The 23,966-nt window shown below is 39.7% G+C and overlaps 1 protein-coding gene across 10 annotated transcripts; it reads right to left on the bottom strand.

Moving 5' to 3' along the window:
* Positions 1–884: 884 nt before the first annotated feature.
* Positions 885–23,844, bottom strand: LOC123758296 (ceramide-1-phosphate transfer protein). 10 transcript variants are annotated; one of them, XR_011228076.1, is made up of 8 exons: positions 23,411–23,541; positions 21,897–22,194; positions 21,208–21,265; positions 18,007–18,160; positions 15,054–15,229; positions 12,526–12,546; positions 2,496–9,546; positions 885–1,942 (listed from the first exon to the last, which is right to left on the bottom strand). XR_011228076.1 is itself a non-coding variant. In XM_069322596.1 (7 exons), exons 2-7 carry the CDS (start codon positions 22,169–22,171, stop codon positions 9,415–9,417), a joined length of 816 nt encoding a protein of 271 aa, XP_069178697.1. In that variant the 5' UTR covers positions 22,172–22,194; positions 23,721–23,844; the 3' UTR covers positions 885–9,414. The 10 variants fall into 10 exon arrangements, 9 of the variants coding, with proteins under 9 accessions (XP_069178697.1, XP_069178700.1, XP_069178701.1 ...); XM_069322596.1 differs by lacking the exon at positions 23,411–23,541 and adding an exon at positions 23,721–23,844 and having other exon boundaries at positions 885–9,546; XM_069322599.1 differs by lacking the exon at positions 23,411–23,541 and adding an exon at positions 23,749–23,826 and having other exon boundaries at positions 885–9,546.
* Between the last annotated feature and the right edge of the window lie 122 nt (positions 23,845–23,966).

Below are 23,966 nucleotides of genomic sequence, written 5' to 3'. Positions count from 1 at the left end.
AATACTGGGTTAACAACACTACAAACCAGACCGACATGAAGGGGCTGATCTCACTGAAACTTAAAACACTGAACAATTTGGTGGATATTGATCCACACTGAAGGACGGAAAACAGGATCATGCTTTTCACCCTTAGAACCGCCTAAATGGATGCAACTAAATGGATTCCAGTACTGAAGGACAAGAGTTATGAGGAGAGGTTAGAGGCTTTAAATGTGCCGAAAGTAAAAGATAGAAGAGAGGTGATATGATCACTACGTACAAAATAGTAATGGAAATCGATAAAATTGATAGGGAAAAATTCCTGAGAACTGGCACTTCAAGAACAAGAGGTCACAGATATAAACTAACTAAACAAAGCTGCCGAAGAAATATAAGAAAATTCACTTTCGGAAACATTGGTAGACGGTAACAAGTTAGGTGAGGTGGTGGAGGCCAAAACCGTCAGTAATTTCAAAGCGTTATATGACAAAGAGTGCTGGGGAGATGGGACACCATGAATGTAGCTCTCATCCTGTAACTACACTTGGGTAATTACACACACCACGGGTCAGCCATATGTTTTAGCACTGATTAAAAAATATCTTATTGAACAGTTTGAAATGGGCCCCTCATTTCCCATCTGGCCTGGGCCTATTACCAGCTTTGCATGGGCCTTGTGAGTAAGGTAGCCCCAACCCTATTTATCTGAACTACCAGCTCCCTTATCCAAAACCGGTAGTTCAGCCTCACGTGGAGTGATCACTACTGTATGGATACAGTATTTCCATTTCTATTCACCTTAAAAGAGGTGAATAGAAATATTATTAATTCACTCATGTCCTACACGGTTGTAAAAAAAAACATATATAATTTAGGAATGCCTGGGCAATGAACATACAACATTGTCATTTACAGTATATTTATTATACAGTACAGTAATAGCACTCGACACCACCTTCATAATCATCAGGGCTCCACTGTTTTTCAGAATGTTATATACATATGCCGTAAAAATATAGATCTATATAAAATAAAACCAAGTCAACCTACATGCCATATTTTCAAGGGTATACAAAACAGTAGTACACATACACACATTTTAGTTTTCTAGGTACAGTACATTACATTTTTTGGGTTTCATGTCAATATGTCACTTGATGTTTTCAAAGTTCTTCATAAATTACATTGTGCAAAGTGATATTTAACCATAAATATTTGTTACTCATCAGTTTGTGTATGGCAATTAGTATGCAGCCTAATGTTACAGTAAGGATACTGAGTAACCAAATTGTATTACTAAGGAACTGAAGGAAGTTATTACCAAATCAAAATGTTCGCTGCCTATTTACAGGTGCCAAATGGAAGACTACATGCGCAATGTATTCATGATTTAATTTTACGTATACAGTACTGTACTATAGTTTAGTTGCATACTAAAAACTTTACAACTTGCAATTCAGTACGTAGGTCGGTACACAAGATTCGTCAGGAAGCCAAGAGCTGGAACTCTGTCACTAAACAGTGTATGAAAAGGATTGGATGTTTCTTTGAACCATAAAGAAAAAAGATAAAGAATGAAAAAGTTTCTGTGAGTCAAACCATTTGCAATACCAATCTCCCACCTCTGTACAGTTACCTAAAGATAGTCATGCATTGGACAACAAACTTCACTCAAATACTTACCAGTAGCACTTAGTTTATGAATTAAAAATTTAGCAATTTTTTATTTAAGATAAACAATTTACATTATTTTATCCCTATTATGAAAAATCACATTGTGAAAAATTAGGTTGTTCAATGATTCAACATAAATTTTACTTATATAGCTGAGAGGTGGTTGGTTATCTGTAAAGGTGTGTAGTGTTAGTTGTGGTAAATTGGTGGGTGTCATCTCTTTGACCTCTCTACCCTTCTTTTCCTAGACTCTTTTCTTATCTCCTCTGGACTGATGCCTCCTCACCTTCATGGAGTAGTTAAGGGGGTATTAATAATAATAATAATAATAATAATAATAATAATAATAATATTAATAATAATAATATTAATAATAATAATAATAAATATTGCAGAGAAGAAAAAATTACAAGGAAAAAATTAACTGAATGGGTTAAGTGAATAATTACAAAATGAAGAGATACTATGCTGTTATTTTTAAGGGATGGATCTGGTTGTTATGTTAATGTGAAAATGAACACATGCTTTTTTCAACATTGTCATAGAATTTTAGTCCAATGTTCTCGGTCTGCCACGATAAAAGAGTACCGTATGTTAAAAATGCAGAAAGGACAAATTAGTGAACCTCTGTCTTGTCATAACAATTACTCCATCATTTCTAGTTACACTTGATTTGACAAATTATCTTGTAATCTTTCTTCAACCACATTAAAAATAAAAAAAAATAAAAAATAATCTATATGCTTATTGTTGTTGAATATATTAATAATGTTATATTTCAATGTTCACTTATTAAAGCACAGTAAAAAGACAACAAAAAATACTTGGTTGAAACTTACCCTACTTAATTCCTTAAAAGAATGCTAAATGCACACAGCCATCTGCAGACTTGATGATTTACCCCTTTATGTGCAACATTGTGACCGTTGCTCACGTTACACAAGCTGTCCCTAGGCTTGACAGTGTACAGTGTTATCAATGATGTTTGTTTGTGGAAGACTTGTAGTTCCATTCATCCCTGCTATAGTTGCAACAAACTTAATTTTTCAATGTAGTCCACTGCAGCAATCTCTCTTTTTTCCAACACATTATATAAGGGCCATAATGTAGTTGTATTTTCTTTAGTTATAATATTGTTGGATACAGTAACATATTTATCATATCTTGGTACAAGTTTGAATCTCATAATGAAAATGAGTATACAGTACTGTACTTCACTTTCAAAAATGTCTGACCATGAAATTTAAAGCAGAGGCAACATATTTTGTTGGGTAGTGGTGAGTATGACCAATCCAGATCTGGGCAGTGGGTAGCTCCTCTTCTTTCTGCACCTGACCAAAACTAACCCGGTAGGAAAGGCCTGAGCAGGCCTTCAAGCCTGCTTTCTGCTGAAGAAATCCAGCAGCAAGTTCTTCCTTAACAAATAGTTTATTATGAGAAATTATTTTAGTTAATACTTATCCTACTTATCAATACATATGAAGCATGACAATTCTATGAAGAAAGATCATTAATAATCACCCTTCTTAACAATATATACATTATCTCTTATTGTCCTAATTCTCATTATACGCTATATGGCTCACTGCATGGCATTTCTTATAGTAATCTTTTGGTAGAAAAAGAAATTCTTGCAAGACACAAGACATGCTAAGTTACACAGTACTTGGAGCCATCCTGTTTCTGATACATGTAAACAATTTTCCGGGGGGCATAAATTCATTTCCTCTCAATGTTTGCTGATGATGAAATTGAATTATGAGAAGGATGAAGACAGAGGATAGAAAGGGACTACAAGACGACCTGGACAAATTGGAGGAATGGTCCAGAAAGCGACTACTAAAATTTAACCCCAAGTGTAAAGTAATTAAATTAGGTGAAGAGAGTAGGAGCCCAAGCACATGGTAGAGAGAAAGACCTGGGGGTTGATATCACACTGAACTTGGCCCCCAGAAGTCCACATCAAAAGGACATCATCAGCTGTGCATGCTAGGAATTGTGTAAGGAATTATTCAGAACCTTGTATATGTCAGACCAATCCTGGAGTATGCAGCTCCAGCCTGGAGTCCACACCTAGTTAAACACAAGACAAAGTTAGAGAAGATTCAGAGGTATGCCACCCGACTAGTCCCAGAGCCGAGAGGTATGAGCTACAAGGAAAGGTTATGGGAATTGAACCTCATGTACCTGGAAGACAGAAAAGTTAGGGGAGACATGACCACCACCTACAAAGTTCTCAGAGGAATTAACAGGTTGGATGAAGACAAACTATTTAGCATGAGTGGAACACTAACAAGGGGACACAGGTGGAAACGTAGTACCCAAATGAGCCACACATTAGAACACATTTTTGCAGTGTCAAGGTAGTTAACCAATGAAATGCACTAGGCAGTGATGTGGAGGAGGCATACTCCATATACATTTTCAAATGTAGATATAACAAGAGCCTGAGCAGGAGGCGTGGTCAAGGACTGAGGCGTAGGGACATTGAGCCCTGAAGCCATCACAAGGTAATCGCAAGGTAACTGCAAGGAGCCCAACAGGCTCAGGAACCTGTACACCAGTTTATTGACGGTTGAGAGGCAGGACCAAAGCACGAAGCTTTATCCCCGCAAGCACAACCAAATGAGTACTCAGTAGCAACCACACAACAGAAGATCCAACTCAGGTAAGCCCTCCAGTATTCCTACCCCATATGGGTCAACAACTACAATTTACATGGCAGCCGTTTTTCTTAACACTTAATTCAATATGAACATTTTTTCTACAAGCACTTCAGATGCTGAACTTGATGTATTGAAGTAAGCTACAGTATATGAACTTCTCAATAAAATACTGGCCAAATGCTGCTGCTGCACTAAGCTGCCCTACAATACTGTAATAAGATACTACCTGCCAGAGTTTGTTACACATGTTTTTCTTTATTAATTTGTGCTGAAATTAACAACTATGCAATACAAATTTACATCATTAAATTACAGTATTAGCAACACTGTAATTGGAAATTCCTTAACAAATATGAGAAACAAGCAATATTCTATCAACAAAATTTGAATGGGCAGTGGGATTGTCGGGCGGCATGCACGAGTTAACTACCCACGATAGTTACAGGTTAACAGCTACATCCTCTTAGTGTATTGTCTTACCTGCAATCTTTTTATGAAGCCACAGATCATAATAAAGAAGGAACACAAGTGTAGCTCTCATCCTGCAACTACATTTTGACAGTTCCTCTTGTATGTATGTATGTGTGTGTAGAGCATCTCTATCTCAGTATCCACCTAGTTGTTTTTTTAGAGGAATAAACTCCAGCTCAAGCTTCTTAGCCATTAATAACCTGTGTAATGCCTCCCTAACCCCCCATGGAATTTATAATACAGTAATTACTTACGATTCATGTCTGCAGCCTGGCCCCTACCTCCTTTACCGAGGCATTTGTATGTCACTATATTTGTATATGTGATTACCTAATTGTTATTACAGCACCTGAGTGTGTGTGTATATTGGGTTTAAGGAGCCTGGTGACTGAGGAGTTTTTTTTCCAAATATGAAATAGTGAAAATTTTTAAACAAATCTTCCATTATTTGGCATCAGCGTCGTAAAATTTTCATCCCAATATGTTAAGAAACAAATTGTTTAAAAATAAATGTGCGAGAGACAGGCGGCAATCGGTACTGATAATAACGATAACACCTCCTATTTACTGGCAATCAGGGATAAAGAGAAGCAAGCACCTGTCTGACGCACAAAGAATAGTAGTAGCAGTAAGGAGGGTCCATAAAGTGGATATGCAGCCAGTGACACCTGGAGGGCCAGATTTCTCACATAATAATGAGTTAGTATGTTGTTATGCTGTATTTTATTACAGTATATATCATATAAATACATTGCACAATGGCAATATTTCTTATGTCCCTTTGTACGAAAAGCTGGCAACCACTTTTTTTGTTTTTCTGTTCTTGGTTTCTATGCAGATTTTGTTGTAACTTCTACATCTTGTAGAATGCATATCCGGCACTAAGCATGTGAAGTTGGAACAAAATTGGTCAACATGTTAATCAGCCACAGCTGGCAGAAGTTGTGACATTTTTGGGAGCCGATTTATTTACAGATTTCAAACTCTATTCTCTTTAGGTTGAATAAGGACCAGATGAGGACCATGAATAAGGACCAGATGAGGGCCTTATCACTTTTATATAAAGTTGTTGCAATATATATGTTTGTTATCCCTTACTTATCCGTATATTTAGTTTTTGGGGGTGGGGTATTTTTTCTTGATTTCATATCAACACACATTGACCTACAACTTTCACATATTCTAGTACGAATGCCAAGCAATGTTTATTGAAACATACAAGAAAAATTCATTAATTAGAACTACCATATCCATTGTCAATAACTTCAACTTCAATTATCTCTCTTCTAAAAAAAACTTAAAGAGACGGCATCAAAAATTCAGTTTCTGACCGATTCTCACCCTTTTTACATATGTGCAAAGTTTTTAGTTCTACGGTGTCCTTAGTGTTGTTTAGTCATAAAGCCATAACGTTTAGATTTACAGTATAAATTTTTTGGCATCTAAATTTTGCACATATTTGGATGACCACATTGAAAAATGTTTTACAATAAACTACTCTCTCAAAGAATACTTTTCAATAAGGAACATGAATGTTATATGCCATTCTGAGACCATAATGAATTAAATAAATATAGGTGACATTTTAATATTTTTATATCTAATTTGAAATAAAAAAAATCTATTTTATTTTTAACTTTTTTCTGTTTATAGTATGATGTTGATCCATTAGGAAAAGTTCAAGCATTTACCATGAAGATGATATTCACAACAAAATTGAGTGTGAGGAAGTTTCAGTCCACAAGCACCAGCCCTCTTAAGGTGCGCTATATCAACTGTCACAAACACTTAGGTTAAAATGGACCCAATTTCTTTCCTTAAAAGTATACTTTAATACCTGTCAGAATTAAGGATTAAAGTAAACTCAACATATGTAAATTAAGAAATACAGTGCACTATTCGCTGTATATTCCGTGCATGTGTATGTATGATTACCCATTTGTGGTTTTATAGAACAGCTCAAGCTTGGTATCCCATCTACTTTTGTATATTTACTCTATTACAAACTTTTTTTTTTTTGTGCTTTTTTTTTCCTATGAACCCCCTTATGTTGCTGCACTTTCAAACTGTTTACAGCTCTAGATGTGAGGGTTGTAATTATCAGGAGAAAGCACTAAACCATTATCACACTATAGCAGCTTTAAGTGTGAGAATTTTTTTTTTTAAATTCCTCCTGCAGCTTTATTTTTTTTTTTTGCTAATTTGATTTCATGTCTTCTGGTTCCGCCTGTGGCCAGAGTAACAAAACTGTCTTTATCCAACTTCTCACATTCACCAGTTCTTGAAGGAATTAAGCTATAGTTCCAATGAACAAATTCACAAAGGCCGTGACCCTCGTCTGTTCATTTGATGCATCACACTATTGTGATGTCTGTGTGTTATAGTTCCAATCTATATAATACACTTCCAATTCCTTGTTAAATAAAATTTACATTTGCGTCAGGTATGGTATAAGCCTTGGCTACTTCCTCTTGTAATGCATTTCATCATTCACTGAAAAGTTGCACATGTGGGAAGTGGCAGCAGCAAAAAAGATGCCCAAACCCTAAGAATAATCAAGTGTATCTTTGACTTTAAGGAAAAAGTAGTAGTTATTCAACTGTATAAATTTCGGGTGCACCCCATTTGGATTATGGGATCTAAGGATGAAGACCTCATCTTCAGAAAGATATAGCTTCTTTGGAGAAAGTTCAACACTAGGCAACAAAAATCGTTCTAGAACGAAGACGACTCTCATACCTGGAATAGTTGAGGGCCACGGCTAACAACACTGCAAACCAGACATGACAGGGCTGATCTCATAGAAACTTTTAAAATACTGAACAATTTGAAGGATGTCGATCTAAACAACTTCTTAAAAAGATCAGGGGCCAGATTCATAAAAGCAATTACGCAAGCACTTACGAACGTGTACATCTTTCCTCAATCTTTGACGGCTTTGGTTACATTTATTAAACAGTTTACAAGCATAAAAACTTCCCATTCATGTTGTTATTATTATAAACAGCCTCCTGGTGTTTCGGAGCTCATTAACTGTTTAATAATATGAAACAAAGCCGCCAAAGATTGAGAAAAGATGTACAGGTGCATAACTGCTTTGCGAATGTGGCCCCAGATACATGGGTAATACAAACAAGGACCAACAGTTTCATTCTCAACAAGCCACAATATAGGACTGAAAACAGGAGAAGCTTTTACACCCACAGTTTTATAAACCCATGGAACTGCCTACCACCTGAAGTTGCCAGTGCCAAACCTCTGTTGAACTTTAAAATACAGCTTGAAAAAATCATCAGCATAAATGGGGAGACCTTTGACAATCCGCTGGCTGCCTGTCCTCGTCGAGTCCACTGGTGTGTTAGTGGCCTTCAGGTAAATTTGTGCCCAACTGCCCTGATCCCATCCCTTTTCAGCATGTTTTTATCCACCCTGCCAATGCTGCTAAGCAGCCTGAATTTTTGTTAACACATGCCAACATTTTGTGTGTGTATTGTGTGTATATGTATTCATGTATATACAGTACATTTATGTATTCATGTATATACAGTACATTTATGTATACATGTGTGTAATTTTAATCAACAAAATGTATGAATCTCCAGCAAACTAAGAATACATTAGTTAAACTTAGTATTAAGAGCATAGGTGATCCCTATCAGTTCACACCCAAAGGTAGTTCCACCAATATTTATGTTACTAGTAAGTACTTCAAAAAGCACATCACATCTTATTTAATTAATGCAGGCACTATTAATGTTTTTACTATGAAATACTGTACCAATAAAATATGGTACTGTACTGTGTAATATCTCAAATGCTATACACTGCTTACAATCACTCTTGATATATGCATATTCTGACATTTTATATATAAAAATAAACTTGGGTAAGAAAACATATAGAAATTTTGATTATCTGTTTCAATGATTGCAACCTCCATGAGCTAAGGCAGGATGGAAGTGACCTTGCAAATTTAATTGCACCTGTGACATCCTGCTGAAAGGAATGTGGCCATTTGCATCCTCAAGGTCGGAGCTTTCCTAGAGCACCCAGCATCAATTATGAGCACGAGAGACAAAGACACACTACCTACATGCTGGCCAGTCAGTCCCCTCGGCCTACACCTACATCATGTAACCAACAGGACGGGAAACTAAAGTACGCGTGAGTACTAAATATATAAAACTATCTCGAGAAAATAATGCTATACTTGTATAACAATCAGGATTTTGGTTGTGTGGTTCTATACCTACTTGGCCATTGGAATAATTTGATATGTAAAGCTGTATTCACTTATAGTCACTATCACATTATTTCATTAAAACATGAACACCTTACCTTTACACACAGCATACATAACAGATAATGACATCTCAACTTTAAAATACAGTACAGTAAAGCGTTTAGTTCACATGGAATGCACGTATTATACTCTGCCAAGAGAAATTAGTACAATATTCTATAATTTATGCAATTACATTAAACAGATCATAAACATGAATTTATCTAATTGTCTGCAACTTTACATTCCAATTTTAGCTACTGTAGTTCAGTAATGCAGAGGTCAGTACCAAATCTAATCCACACTTAACCAAAACTATATTCTTGTATTTGTAGCACTTCAAGGTAAGTCCAGCAGTCCATAGTCTTCGTAAAGTTTTTGGGTCAAGTTGTATACAGAATTCATGGCTTCAATCACTTTGGGCATGAGGGCTTCATTATGTGCACGAATTGTTGTGTTGCCGCCAGTAATCTTTGAAAGAAAATGACATGTTATCCACACACAAAAAAAATAAATAAATAAATAAAAATAAACAAGAAATGTCTACATGTCCATGAAAATGCCTTGCCTATACATATACTGTACACCCATATGTGGTTTCCACTAAATTTGTGTAGGTTTGTATTTGTAAAATTATATATGAAAAGAAATGCATAAATAACTGAAGAAATACAGTACAAAGATTGTAATGAGAATCTGCTACCCTACCTCAAACCCGGTCACTGACAAATTGTAGTTTTCACTTCCACAAATACTGTACTAATTAATTAATACAAATCGAGTCCAATACAATACAATATTACAAAAATCCTTCAGTCTGGCTGTGATCCAGGTGCCGTTCACAACACACCACCACTTATATAACTCTCACCAACCAGGGTGCAATGATGACAAAGAACATTCCAACTGGTCTTATGTCATCTAGCTTGGAAGGGGCAACAAAAGGCAATGAAGCTGAAACTACTATTAAAGAAACAATTCAGTATGACACTAAGGAGCAGAATGATAACAATCAGCATTCCCTCTGAGAAATACATGGAAATAACTACAAGAACTGCATATTAGTTCTCTGCTAACTACCAGTTAACTAACCGGTCAATACTTCACAACTGCCACTTGATGGCAGCTGTACCTCCAAAACAGCAAAAGGAGAAAGCAATCCCTAAATATCACTTGTACCAGTTCTCCAGAAATCAATTCGGTTAATTTGAAATTCCCCGAGAATGTCATTTTCTTTGTAGGGGAATCTTTAGCTTTTGTAATTACCTAAGTGTAATTACAAAAGCTAAAGATTCCCCTACAAAGAAAATGACATTCTTGGGGATTCACTCTGTTCACTTCACAGTGCGCAGTAAAGTCCTTTGCATAATATGTTCTCTGCAGTTTTGTAGTTGCTTTTTGGGGAGTATATACATGCACATTCTCTGGTGTTTAATACGTCAGACCCCAGGATTGTGGGTTCCTGCCTACCAGGAAAACAAGGTAGGCAAAGTGCAAACCAAAACAGAATGAGGCACTTTGTCCTCTAGAGAAACTTCCTATTTTTAACTGGAAAGGAGTTTTATACAAAAGTTGCCCCGCGAGGGTACTGACATCTCCTTTCCCAATGCTCACAGCCCCACCCGCCAAACACACACCGAAACTACGACGTTGGTACAACGTTCGAACAAGTTTTAACACCTCCTAACCAGTTATAACAACAAATAGAGCAAGTTGTAACAACGTTTAAATACGTCATAAACACGTTAAGCCAAGATGTAACAACTTTATTACAAGTTGTAACAAGCGGAAAATAGAGACAGTTTCGTTTTGTGTTTCCAGGGCAGACACTCAATTATCCTAAAAGAGAATGGCTCTTAATGCAAGTAGATATAACACGTATGAGTGCATTAATTCCATGTGAAGCCCCTTTCATCTTGTTTCTTTCCCAGCAGCCAGTTTGATGTGGAAGACTTTGTTAGGTGCTACAAGGCACCTACCAATGAAGTGAAGCCTGCTGGGATAATAGTGAAATACTCCAGTGACATCTTCCCCCCCCCTCCCTCATCCCCATCTCCACTACCAAATTAGCTGCCTCCAAAGGGTACATAATAGAGACCAATCTAGTTAACGCATTTGCAATGGGGAAGTGGTGAGTATAATTTAGTATTTTGCAATACTGTATTGAGATAAGAAAATAACTAGTCTTTACAAGATCTTAGGAATGCATCACTAATTTTCTCATATACTTTATCTTTCAATATTATTTGTGCAATTTTCAAGAGTGACTCCCACACAAATTCTGGGCTTACTGTATATGAACAGATATGGTTGACATTATACTCTAAACTGAAAACAGCAACGGCATAAAATAATGAACTATATCACATAGTATCCTTCGTGATATCCCCTTCCAGAGGGCTTTACTTCTCAGGCCACTCTAATTCCTCTTGCTTAACATGTCATTCACATCTGGTTATATTCTACTGATAATGCTTTGCTTTTAGATCACCCTACATTTTATGGTTTTATATACAGCATAAATAAAACGAATATACAATATAACTTCAGCGGAGTGAAATCATTCACACACAAATACCAGTCCAGGCACATCAAATTATGGAGTCCTCTACCCACTTGTTACTGTACTACTATCCTATAGGCTCCTGCATGGAAAGTCTATAAATTACAGGAAATTAATTTTTTTAACTATCTTTCCTTACTCGTGAAACTTATGCCTTGTTATATCATATAATGTACCTGTACTCATTGAGATGCAGCTGCATCTGCCTATCAAATATCTGCCAGGAAATATTTGTAAAAAGAAAGAAAGCAAGAAAGAGAAAGAAAGACAGAGTGGGTGAGTGAGTGAGTAAAGCTTATTTACTAAATCAGCAGCAAACTGATGATAACCAGACACAGTATTAGTGCACTTCACATTGCAATCCCACATTCATCACTCCACCATTCACTGTGGTCTCTATCTCCAAGCTGAGCAAACAAACCATCTAAGCTCAAAATTGCACTATGAAGTTTTTGCCGAAACCAGGTGCACAGTGCAGTGGTTAATGATGTGAAAATGTTTACAATAATTTTGTTTTCTAGGTTATTTGATGGGTTAAACTATAAATTTGATGTCAAATTGTATTTATAATAGATTTATGCACGACAGCGCTGCAAATACGAATGATTATGCATAGCAATTGAACGACACGTTTTAGTGTCATCAGAACATTTAATGTCAAAGTACGGATGATGCATTTTAGTGTCATCAGAACTCAAAAATGTTCCAATGACACTAAACAGTAATAAAGCAACAATAACATGTTTTGGCAAACTCTGAAAGTCTGGCATCTTACTCAGACTGTGAAATCATATGAGAAAGCTACAACACTAAAATGTTAAAAAACAAAATTCTATGGCATGAGAGACATGCCTTTCATTAACCTGCAAACTACCCAAACCACTTACCGGCTTACTTCCGAGTACGACCTGTTGATAAAACAAGGGGAAAGTTCAAATAGCACAAATTTTTAGGTAAGAATAGTCGCAGAAATCTCTAAAAATACAATCACTAGGTATCCATGATACGATAAACAAATAAAAAAAGAGAGAGATTATTGGGGGTTTGTTTTGGTCCTCTCCCATTTTAAACTAGTGCTCATACCTTGCGGTCAAGGATCAATTTTGCCGCAGCCCGGTCTCTAACCAGGCCTCCTTGTTGGTGGTCTGGTCCACCAGACTGTTGGATGCAGATGCTCGCAGCCCAATGTATGACTCATAGTCTGGTGTTTCAAGTACCCTTTTGGAGGTGTTTATCACGTTCTCTTCTGAACATTATGAGAGGTTGACCACTTATGCCCCTTTATGTTTAGCAGGACATTGTTGAAGTCTTGGGTCTTTGAGGTTGATTGTGCTCTCTATTAGCGTACCTATTGCATCTTGGCTTAAGATACTGCATCTCCAAGCTCAAGATACAGTATGTTATTGCAAGTAGTAAACTGGTTGTCTTTGGTTCCACATGGCATCACTAGCATTGTACCTGCCCCATTGAAGGCATTACCTTTGGAAACATTCATACTAATGCCATGTGCTAGTCTCTCAACTGTTTTCATCACCACTTGGCTCCCTTAACATATACTATTTTTCAGTTCAATCTTTTTTGTTTATGTCACCATAGATATATGGATGCTTGTATATTGAAGTTTGATTAGGAGTGGTGATCTTGGTTTGAATGTTGGTACAGATGGGGAGAGGGGATTTAGATGAATGTGTGGGTATGGATGGTATGGGCATTTGGTGGGTGGGCAGGGTTGGTGCTAGCAGGAATGTGAGAGGATGTAAGGGTGCAGGTGGTGCAGGCACATGATGACGGGTTGGCATATGGCTGGTGGTGGTTACTCGTGTATGGGATATGAATTTGGGTGTAGTGTGTTTGGTTGGAGTTTGAATGTGGATGAAGGTGTGGGTAGTATGAGCTCATGTTGGGTGGAGGAATGATACTACACAAGTATTTTAGGTTTCAAGTACTGTAATATACAATGAGATATTTTGTAAAGGAAAACAAAAATAATCTATATTAAAATAGTTGCAATTGGGATAATCTGCAAAATGTCAATAAAAAATAGACAGAATATGTAAATAACCTGAGTCAGATGCAGTTGTAGAATTTGTGTGACTGCAATTGATCAGTCTACTGTGTGTAGAAATAAGTATTTATTATTATAATATATTTTATCTTGTCATGTAATTATATCACTCTGCATTTCACCTATACGACAGCAAAAACCAGACATTCCAGACATGTCTGGGATACTCTATCAGTCACCCTCCACCCAGCTCTGAACCCCCAGCCAGGTGCACCTGCCGGCATCCGACATCAAGCTCGTCACCTGTAGCTAACTAGCAGTTACGCTGCCGGCCTCCCATTCCAGACCTCGGTGACAAAGGCTGTGACGTCACCAGCAGGGGGTATATAAACTCCTGACCCCACACACCTGTCAGTCTCTTCTGGTGCTCTGGGATCAACACTCAGCCTTCACTCGTCGTTTGCTTCCGGCTTTGTCGTGTGCAATTGTTGGTGTTGATTATACATACAGTATCGACAGTTCACCTTCAATTTGTATTTTTTCATTCTTGTGTTTTGTCATATGATCAAGTATTTTCAGGTATCATTTTTTCACTTTTATTAATGTTTAAGATTATAGTAAACTTTGTTAATTTTTATTTGATTATTCTTTCTATCCTGTGCAATTTTCACACTGCCAAGGGCCAAAACAGCACTTTTTCTTTGATGAGAAGTGAGAGCCACATTACACCTGCCCAGTATAGCTGCAATACTGTTTCACGTCACAATCTGTTAATGTGTCTGTGTTATTCCATTTTCTACTTATTTATTTGCCCATCTTGAACCTAACTAGCCATTACTACTGATGATTTCAAAATCTAATAAACTAAGGCATAAATATTAATGTAAAATACTGTACCTATGAACTTATTATTTGCGATGGAGAGGCATCAGGTCACTTCTCCTTTCTCACCACCAATGAATGTCACATTACACTCACTGGTGTCTCGGCCTTAATAATGCAACTCTAATGGAACAATTCTCCATGATAAAGGTTATGACGCAGTGGATGATGTACACATCACCCAGTCAGTCAGACTAAGCAATGCTGGGTTTTGCCAGTTACTGGGTGGGTGATCAGGCAGTCAGCCTCACTTTTGGAAGTGGGCGGGGGTTGCCTTTGATAAGCCTGTTAGGTTTCCTTTCTCCAACAATAGTATACCAAAATACCAGAATTAACCAAAGGGAAGCCATTTCACATCTTTAACTTGGGTAGTATTTATAATAGTTCTGAATAAGTGTCATTTCTTAATATGAAGAGATTCAAAGTTTGGCTAACAGACCAGCCGAAAGTTTAATTTTTGTGTTTAAAGTTTAAGCATTAAGACCTGCAGTTATGTTAAGAAGAAGATACACTGGGATAAAAACTTACCCGTTCAATTATGGTTTGCTTATTTGGCATCATAAAGAGAAGAGCACTTGCCGTTTTGGCCAGAACCCAGTTATGGTATTTGGCCAGCGTGCGCCCGTACAACTCGGAGGCTGTGCTACCCAATCCACTCTCATCTGAGGCTTTGTGAATTTCAGAAAAAAACCCAGCAATGAACTCTGAAATGAAAAGTATTTATTGATAGCATTTTAATCAAGAACATACATGTCCCTCAATAAGTTGAATGTAATGAAACTCCATTTTCTGGGTGAGACCCAGAGGCTCCCCGGAGCTATACCAGGCTGATGTGTATATATCAGACTGTGGCAACAGTCAATCAATGGAGTTCTAGCTTACCAGGTACCACTAGCCAGAACCTGGCCCCCTCAGAGAGGCACGAGGAGCAATGGCCTATAGACACCCCCCATGTAGTTGGAAGCAGTCTATGTCTGCCATTTCCCAGGTCAATCACCCAGAAAGGCAGGAATTCCAAAACAAACTACAGCTGGTTAAAAATTGCAAACTGAAAGCTGAACGAGCAGGCAGAACTCCCCAAACAGAAAACAAGCAAACAAGCATGACGTCACAACAGCCGCCATGCCGCTGTCTGCGCAGCTCCCCCTCTCCCTGGGAGGACAAAGAGTGAGCCCCAGACCCCTTGCACCGGCTGCCCAATCCCAGTTCCGAGGCTGAATATCAAAAACACAAAAAACTGCTGACCAGAGGGAGGGAGGGATGCCGGGGAGCTGCTGGGTCTCACCCAGAAAATGGTGTTTCATTACATTTAACACTGCTTTTCTGTGCAGAACCCCTCCGGCTCCCTGGAGCTACCTAACCAAAGATAAAGTAAAAAGAGGAACTTATCCCGGGAGGCGGCCGCCACTCACTCCTCAACTCGAAGTCGAGACAACTGGCCGCACCCTGCTACCCAAAGCTACACATGCCCGAGAGGGGCCAAAAACATGAACTAGGTACCATGCGGCCAGGACCCTGTTCGATCTCCAAAAACCCCATGCCCGAATGTCAGCCAAAGACATAGTACCAAAAACAGCAGACAAAGCGGCAAACTTTTGAACGTCGTGGCCACGGGGATAGACCGCAGGCTGGCTGGACCAAACAATCCTCTGGACGACCTGGAAAACCTGCGTCTCCGGAACAGGGAAGAAGGAAAATCTGGTCAACCCAAAGCGCATCCCCTGCCATGGAGGCCGTGGCACGCAAGTAACAGCGAAAAGCTGCAACCAGACAGAAAACATGATGCACCCCCGGCCAAACCAACTAAGCATCAACAACCCAAGGACCCCTCCGGAAAGCAGTAGTCTCATTCTTCACGGGATAAAAAAGGAGACAGCTGCAAACAAACAAACCGACCACCAGGACCAAAAGAGCAGAAACCCCTGTACCGGAGGAGAGCATGAAGCTCCCCGACCCAACCCCCTTGTTGAGGTTATCAACAAGAAAAATCTTAGAAAAACAGTCCTGAACCAAAGGGGTCACTACAAACCGAGGAGAAGAGAGCATTCGATCCAACGACCAGGATGGCTCAGGCGGCGTATGAGCAGACCGGAGCTGAAACAACGCCTGAGAAAGCTTGCAGAATGGAGCAGAAGTGACATCCGCCCCCGAATGCAAGCTGTGGCTCCACCAGCGCCGAATGATACGAGACAATATATTCAGCATAAGATGACGGTCCTGAAACAACCAAGAGAGAAAGGGGAAAACACCCCGATCCGAAATCGAAGACAACCTATGAAGAGATAAAAAGTGCCGAAAGGACCGCCAGGAAACTTCATACTGCTGCCAAGATGAAACCAGCAGGTGAGACACCATCAACGAAGCCACCTGATCACCATACAAGTGGTGATAACCCCGTGTCAAAAAGACCAGACACGAAGATCAAAGAAGATTGAACCAGCCACGTACCGGACCGGACCGATCTGCTGAAAGAGACGGAGCCGCGGGAAGACCCTCAGGTTCGGACACCAAGCAAGCAGCACCTAAAACCAAGGCTGGGTAGGATAGTGGTCACTTGTTTTGTCAGTGATTATACCAGATGCAAGGGGAGCTGTTATGTTAGTCCATATGTGGTCCAAGGTAGTAGAGGATGTTTGAGTGCTTCGGGTGGGCTTGGTGATTGTGGGGATTAGCATACAGGAGTTCATGCTCTTTAGGAAATAGTTGACTTGAGGGCTATTTTGTTGACAGGTCAATATTGAAGTCACCTCCTAGAATGATGTGATTTTTGTTGAGCTTGTTGTTTATGATTAGATTCCTTAGGTTATCTGAAAATGCAGTTGTATTAGTATTGGGAAATCTATTGATAGCTCCAATAATCAGAGAGGATTTAAGGGATTTAATCGAGAATTGAGCAAAGGTATATTCACATTAGTCGTCTCTCACTAATGACACTAGTGCAAATGAAGATATTTTGGTAATAGATAGCTATGCCACCTCTTTTTTTTTTATTTGCCCTACAATGTGAATGGCTTTATAACCAGTTAAGTTGTAAAGTTGGGTATGGTCTTTACTTAGCCATGTTCCTGTTAATATAATGAACGGTAGTTTAGTACCTAGTTCTGTGAGTAGTGCATTTGTATCATTAAAATGTATACAGAGTTATCCGACATTTAGGTTAAATACTGATAGGCAAGTGTTATTTTGAAGTTTGTTTTTTGCAAGGTTTGCTGTGTAGTACCTGCAGTATTGATGATCAATATGCTGGTTATTGTAGATTTATGACACAAGATTTAGTTCAGGATCAATGTCGGCTTGCATGCAGATACAATGTAGTCAGGATACAGTAAAGTAAGCCATTACAAAACAGTAAAATATTAAATCTGCTGTAAATCTAACTTTACAAATAATAAACAATAACAATATTATTTTCCTCATAATATTGTCTTAAAATTCAATATAGAAAACAATCCAAGTAGAGTCCACCATAGTAGTTCCTCACCAAGTCCTCTGTGGAGTCGCAATAAAGTTCTCGACCCAGACTGTTGGTCGCTGCTCGTCAGGATGTTGTTTTCTCTTTCGTATTCAATCATGGACTGAATTGAGTAGTAGTAGTCTCCTGCTCCACCTTTGCAATAACACTGAAGAATTGTTACCTGTTAAATAGAAATCTTTATCACCAGATGCTACAGTAGTAAAAATAAACATTAAAAATTTTAATAATATATTTTGCTAGAATTATAGTTTATCACAATTCTCAGGATACATATTTTGGGGTGCCACTGCATTTAACCCACCGTAGACAACTCAAGTCATGCTCTGTAAGATTATCATCATTCATAGACCTCTCTATGTTATATAACATACTGAATGGGCTTTTTCAAACTTGCTTACACTTGTAGCAACTATGCCATACTATTTTAATAAATACTCCCTAAATCGTGTCTCCAAATAGCAAATATCGACTCATCCCTTTCTAACAGTGCAATAGAAGATTACCAATATCCAAGAATCACACATTTTGAATGTGCATATATGCCTTAAGAAATTAAAAAAAAAAAAAGCGTTGAATGTAATGAAATGCCATTTTCTGGGTGAGCCCCAGAGGCTCCCTGGAGCTATTGGGCTGATTTGCGATATATTAGACCGGGGCATCAGTCGATGGAGTTCAGCCTACCAAGACCACAAGCCAAAACCTGGGCCCCCCCTCCGAGAGGCAAAGGGAGCAATGGCCTATAGAAACCCCCATGTGGTTGGGAGCATTCCATGTCTGCCATTGACTGGGGTTGGCACCTAGAAAGGTAGGCATAACAAAACAAACCCCACTTTATATGAAAAAGCAACCGAAAACTGAACAGGGAGGCAGAACTCCCCTTACAACTTAAGTAAAGAAGCTAACAAGCAAATGTCACACCTCACTGCTGTGTCGCCTGTCTGGAGGGGGGTGGGAGCCCAGTAACCCCTGTGCCTGCTACCCAAGCCATACAGTTCGGAGGCTGAGCATCAAAAAGAAAATGAAACCGCCATCCGGAGGGAAGGAGGGAGGGTTGCCAGGGAGGCTCGCCCAGAAAATGGTGTTTCATTACATTTAACGCAGGTTTTCTGAGGGAAGCCCCTACGGCTCCCTGGAGCTACATCACCAAAGATAAGGAAAATAGGGACTTACCCGGAAGGTGGACGACACTTGCTCCTCAACTCGAAGTCAAGACAACTGGCTGCAATCTGCCACCCAAAGCCACACACGGATGACTAGGACCAGAAACAGTGACAAGATAATGTGCGCCCAGGACCCTGTTTGACCTCCAAAATCCCTACGCCCGAATGTCAGCTCAGGACATATTGCCGAAGACGGCAGCCAAAGCAGCAAACTTCCGAATATCATGGGCACAAGGATCGATCGCAGGCTGGCTAAAATTAATAACCCTGCGGACAATCTGGGAGACCCCGAGCCCTGGAACAGGGAATGTGGGAAACCGGATCAACCCACGGTGCATCCCCGGCCATAGAAGCCAAGGCGTGCAGTTAACGGCGAAGAGCCGCTACCGGACACAACACATGATGTACCCCCAGCCTGACCAATCAAGCATCAATAACCCAAGGGTCCCTCTGGAAAGCAGCCGTCTTGTTCTTTGCCAGAAAAGAAGTGGACGGCTGCAACCAAGCAAACCTACCACCAGGACCGAAGGAGCAGAAACCCCTGCGCTGGAGGAGAGCATGAAGATCCCCACACGACCCCCAGAGGCCAATACCAACAGAAAAAGAGCTATTGAGAGACAGTCCTGAACCGAAAATGCCACCAAGAACCGAGGAGAAGGGAGATAAAAGAGCAGCCAGTCTAAGAACCAGGACAGCTCAGGCGGTGCATTAATAGGCCAGAGGTGAAACAAAGCACCAGAAGGCTTACGGAATGGGGCGGAAGAGACGTCCACACGCTGAAGCAGCTCCGCCAGCAGCGCACAATACGAGGAGACAGTATTAGGCATTAAATGACGGTCCTAACACAGCCAAGAGAGAAAGGACAAAACAACTCGATCAGAAATAGAGGACAACCTACGAAGAGAAAGAAAATGGCAGAAAGAATATCAGGAAACCTCATACTGTCGCCGAGAAGAAGCCTGCAAGTGGGACACCATCAATGAAGCCACCTGATCACCATACAAATGGTGATAGACCCGCGTCAAAAAGATCAGACGCAAAGAGCGGAAGAGAAGACAGAACCAGCCAGGTACCTGACCGGACCGATCTGCTGAAAGAGGCGGAACCGCAGAAAACACCTTGGGTTCTGACACCGAGCAAGCAGCGCCTAAAACCAAAGCTGGGCCGGCCTTTTTGATGTTCAGCCTCCGAACTGGATGGTTTGGGTAGCTGGTGCAGGGGGGTCCTGGGCTTCCCCCTTCCAGGGAAGAAGGGGAAGCTCTCCACCCCTGCAGCTCTCCAGGGGTGGAGAGCTGCACGGTTGTTCACCACCGTTCATGGCCGGTGGCGAGATGTGACGTTTGCATGTTAGCTTGTTTTCTCAAGTTGTAGAGGGGAGTTCTGCCTCCACGTTTGATTTTTTGGTCGCTTTTTCTTACCAAGTGGGGGTTGTTTTGTTATGCCTGCCCTTTTAGGTACCAACCCTGTTTGATGCTAGACATGGAATGCACCCAACCACATGGGAGTTTCTATAGGCAATTGCTCCCTTTGCCTCTCTGAGGGGGGCCAGGTTCTGGCTCGTGGTCTCGGTAAGCTGAACTCCATTGACTGATGCCCCGGTATAATATATTGCATATCAGCCCGATAGCTACAGGGAGCAGTAGGGGCTCCCATCAGAAAAATAATTTAAATAAGTATTTATTAAGTAGTGTCTATGAATACAGCAATTATAGACCATTCTGGTATACAGTGGTAATTAACAAGGAGGTGCCAGACAACAATATTACAAAACTTGAGTTTTCTTTAACAGCTGCACAGATACATACCATCAAACATTGAGGACCCTCACTTAAAACCTCTTAACTTTAGTTGTTACACTCTAATACCATCCCCCCCATCCCTTAAGTACACTGAATGGTTATAAATAATGTACAACAATTTGTAAAGCAACCAGTGGCATGCAGCCAAGAGTATTTTACAAAATAAAACAATAAATAATAATTAATAATAATAATTATTTAGCATCTAATGCAAACTACTTTATCTTTGACTCTTCATACAATCTTACCTTTTTCTGAATATCGTGAGACACAAAGTTGAAAACTGTTCCCAGGATCTTCAAGAATCTGTGGAAGTAAAATAAAACTTGTTCAGCAAAAAAAGCAAACATGCTCAACTACCAGTGATATACCCTACAGATCAAGGTGTTAACAGGATATCCTGCCAACATGCCAGCCTTCCTTATTATGCTTTTATGGCTCATGTGGTAGGATTTCTTGCTTTCTTTTTAAGAGTAAAAAACCTTGTGAAAACCTTGTGGAAACCTTGTGAAAACCTTGACTGCTTTACTTTTATGTATAATGTCATAACCATTTACCATTCTTATTTGACTCGACTACATGGGCTATAAAGATGTCACCATGCACCATGTATATTGTGTAGTATTAAACCCATAAAATTATAATATTAAAATAATTTATGTTCAAATCCATACACTGAGCTGAATACACAGAGTACAAGTGCAGTGAATTATGTCCATAAAACTGTATTAACTTACGTATATACCCAGCATAAAGCCTGGAGGCATCTTTTTAGGGGCAGGTTTATATCATGGTGGTAGTTTTATTTCCTAATTTTGTCCATTACCAAAATTCTTCCTGAAACATACCTTTCTTAAACAGCAATTTTATAACAAAAACAATGAAGAATATAAGATTAACTTGGCTCTAATGTGACAAAAATACTGTTTTATCATACTTGTTCACTTCACTATAAGCACGCAGGTATCCATCCAGGTAGAGCTGTCCATCTTCTCCTTTACACTGTGTGAACCCATCCAGGACCATCTGTAGATCAAAGTTAAGATCTTGTGTGGTAATTTCCATTGGACTCCTGTTCTCTTCCAATGGACTCCTGTTCTCTTCTCTTGGTGTTTCTACTGCTGCTACTGCCCCTTCTATCTGGCAGTTGACCAGGCAGCTGGCTTCATTGGGCTGCTGCTGCTGTTCCACTGGTGGTGGAATGGCTGACATTTTGGTCTCAGGATGAAGGTATCCTGCAGTACAACAAAATATAAAGGATATGCTCAAAACTGCTGTATACAAATCTAAAAGAACATCATATTTGATGTATAAATTCCATCACTGAAGACTTAAATTAAACTTCAAAAAGACCAAGACAGCTTCTTATACTGTATTATTATTTCCCCAAGATGCTAACAAGTGTGAAAGGGAATACAAAGGGTGTTTTCTCTCTCCTACTAACATACTTTTTATATTTTTCTTAGTAGCATTTGAATTAAAAAATTGTTAGATTAATTACAAGTACTCATGTGCTTCATTTATCTACTGTGCCATGGGGCTTGGGTCATTTCAAATGTTAAAGCCTAGTGGTCGGTACTCCGGACACCAGACTGTCTAAGATTTTTGTTATTGGTTATGGTATATAACGTTATTTCCCAGCCCTCCTGAAGGTGGTCTCCAGCTGGTATACACAAAGCTACATCTTCCAGCTGGTGTAGCCCAATGCTATGAACCAAATCCTGCAGCTGGTGTAGCCCAAGGCTACAACCTACAGCTGGTGTACCTCCAGGTTATGACCTACAACCTACAGCTGGTGTACCTCCAGGTTATGACCTACAACATACAGCTGGTGTACCTCCAGGTTATGACCTACAACCTACAGCTGGTGTACCTCCAGGTTATGACCTACAACCTACAGCTGGTGTACCTCCAGGTTATGACCTACAACCTCTGGCTGGTGTAGCACCATAGCCACAAGCTACACAAGCAGGAGGGGCTGGTGTAGCCACAGCCACGGTCTACACTCTCCAGCCTGTGTGTGTTAAGGCCTCGTGTTACAACACCTGACAAGTGTTGCTGAAGGTCACGGCCAAGGGCTACACCTTAAGACACTGCTCGTCTCCAGCCTCATCTTCCAGCACAGCCTTCTCACAACTCTACTGGCGTTATGTAACTTGGTTAACACCATAGACGCCAATCGGAAAATTGATTACTGCCATCATGTTTGGGAAATATTTGAAAGAAAAAACACAAAATAGATCAAATTTAGGTATATTGTTTTGACCCAGGCGCGCCCCACTGATCTACTTCAAGTGGCGGCTGATGTCTTCCGTCATTATGGGCTGGTTATCCTCTGTGAGGCGATGTCTCGTCCCTCAGACCAGCTCCGGGGACAACGGGTGTCCCTCGCAGGTCTAGACACAACCCAAGACAATATAACCTGAGCAAACAATCTTAATAAACACTTACTGACGGGTCCTCGACGGGCGGTCAACGTCACCCTCGCATCGAGAGTACAGACACACACACACACAACATGCTACCTAAAATGCATTCAAAATAACTCCATATTTAACTTTCTTTTTATGAATAAAAATAAATATCAAATTAAAGTATGAAATTAACTTAACATCAATTAGCTTTCAAGTTAAAAAAAAATCAAGTTTCTAATAATCAACGAACATTTCCATTCTTGCACCTACATGATGGCCACAACATAAACATCAACATTCCTATCATTATAAAATAAACATTGAGTGAATTATGACTCCTGGTTCACCCTAGACGACGAGTGCACGTCAGGACACCTGTGCTCTACCCAGGGGGCGCCGACCCCCCAGTACGTCACGAGATTTTGACCATTTGGGCCTCAACCTTGCCGTCCAGCATTGCTGTCAACAGCACCAATTGCTGCTGCTACGTCGCAAATCTAGGGAAATAGATTGTTAATTATATAACCATGAATTAATGTTGATTTAACATTACTGGAGCGTGCTTTGCTCAGCTTGCGCACTCCATATCGTCT

Source organism: Procambarus clarkii, chromosome 11 (genome assembly GCF_040958095.1).
Source record: "Procambarus clarkii isolate CNS0578487 chromosome 11, FALCON_Pclarkii_2.0, whole genome shotgun sequence".
In the NCBI taxonomy this organism is placed as follows: Eukaryota; Metazoa; Arthropoda; class Malacostraca; order Decapoda; family Cambaridae; genus Procambarus; species Procambarus clarkii.
The sequence above is the reverse complement of the archived record's forward strand: the minus strand, read 5'-3'. Positions and strand labels throughout refer to the sequence as shown.

Bases quoted from the DNA above. Each gene is read 5' to 3' on its own strand.
- LOC123758296 (XM_069322596.1), bottom strand. From the start codon at position 22,171: ATGTCAGCCATTCCACCACCAGTGGAACAGCAGCAGCAGCCCAATGAA. The intron at 18,161-21,207 runs GTAAGATTGTAT...TCTATTTAACAG, and splicing joins CTCACGATATTCAGAAAAAG to GTAACAATTCTTCAGTGTTA. The intron at 9,547-12,525 runs GTAAGTGGTTTG...TTTCTTTCAAAG, and splicing joins TCGTACTCGGAAGTAAGCCG to ATTACTGGCGGCAACACAAC.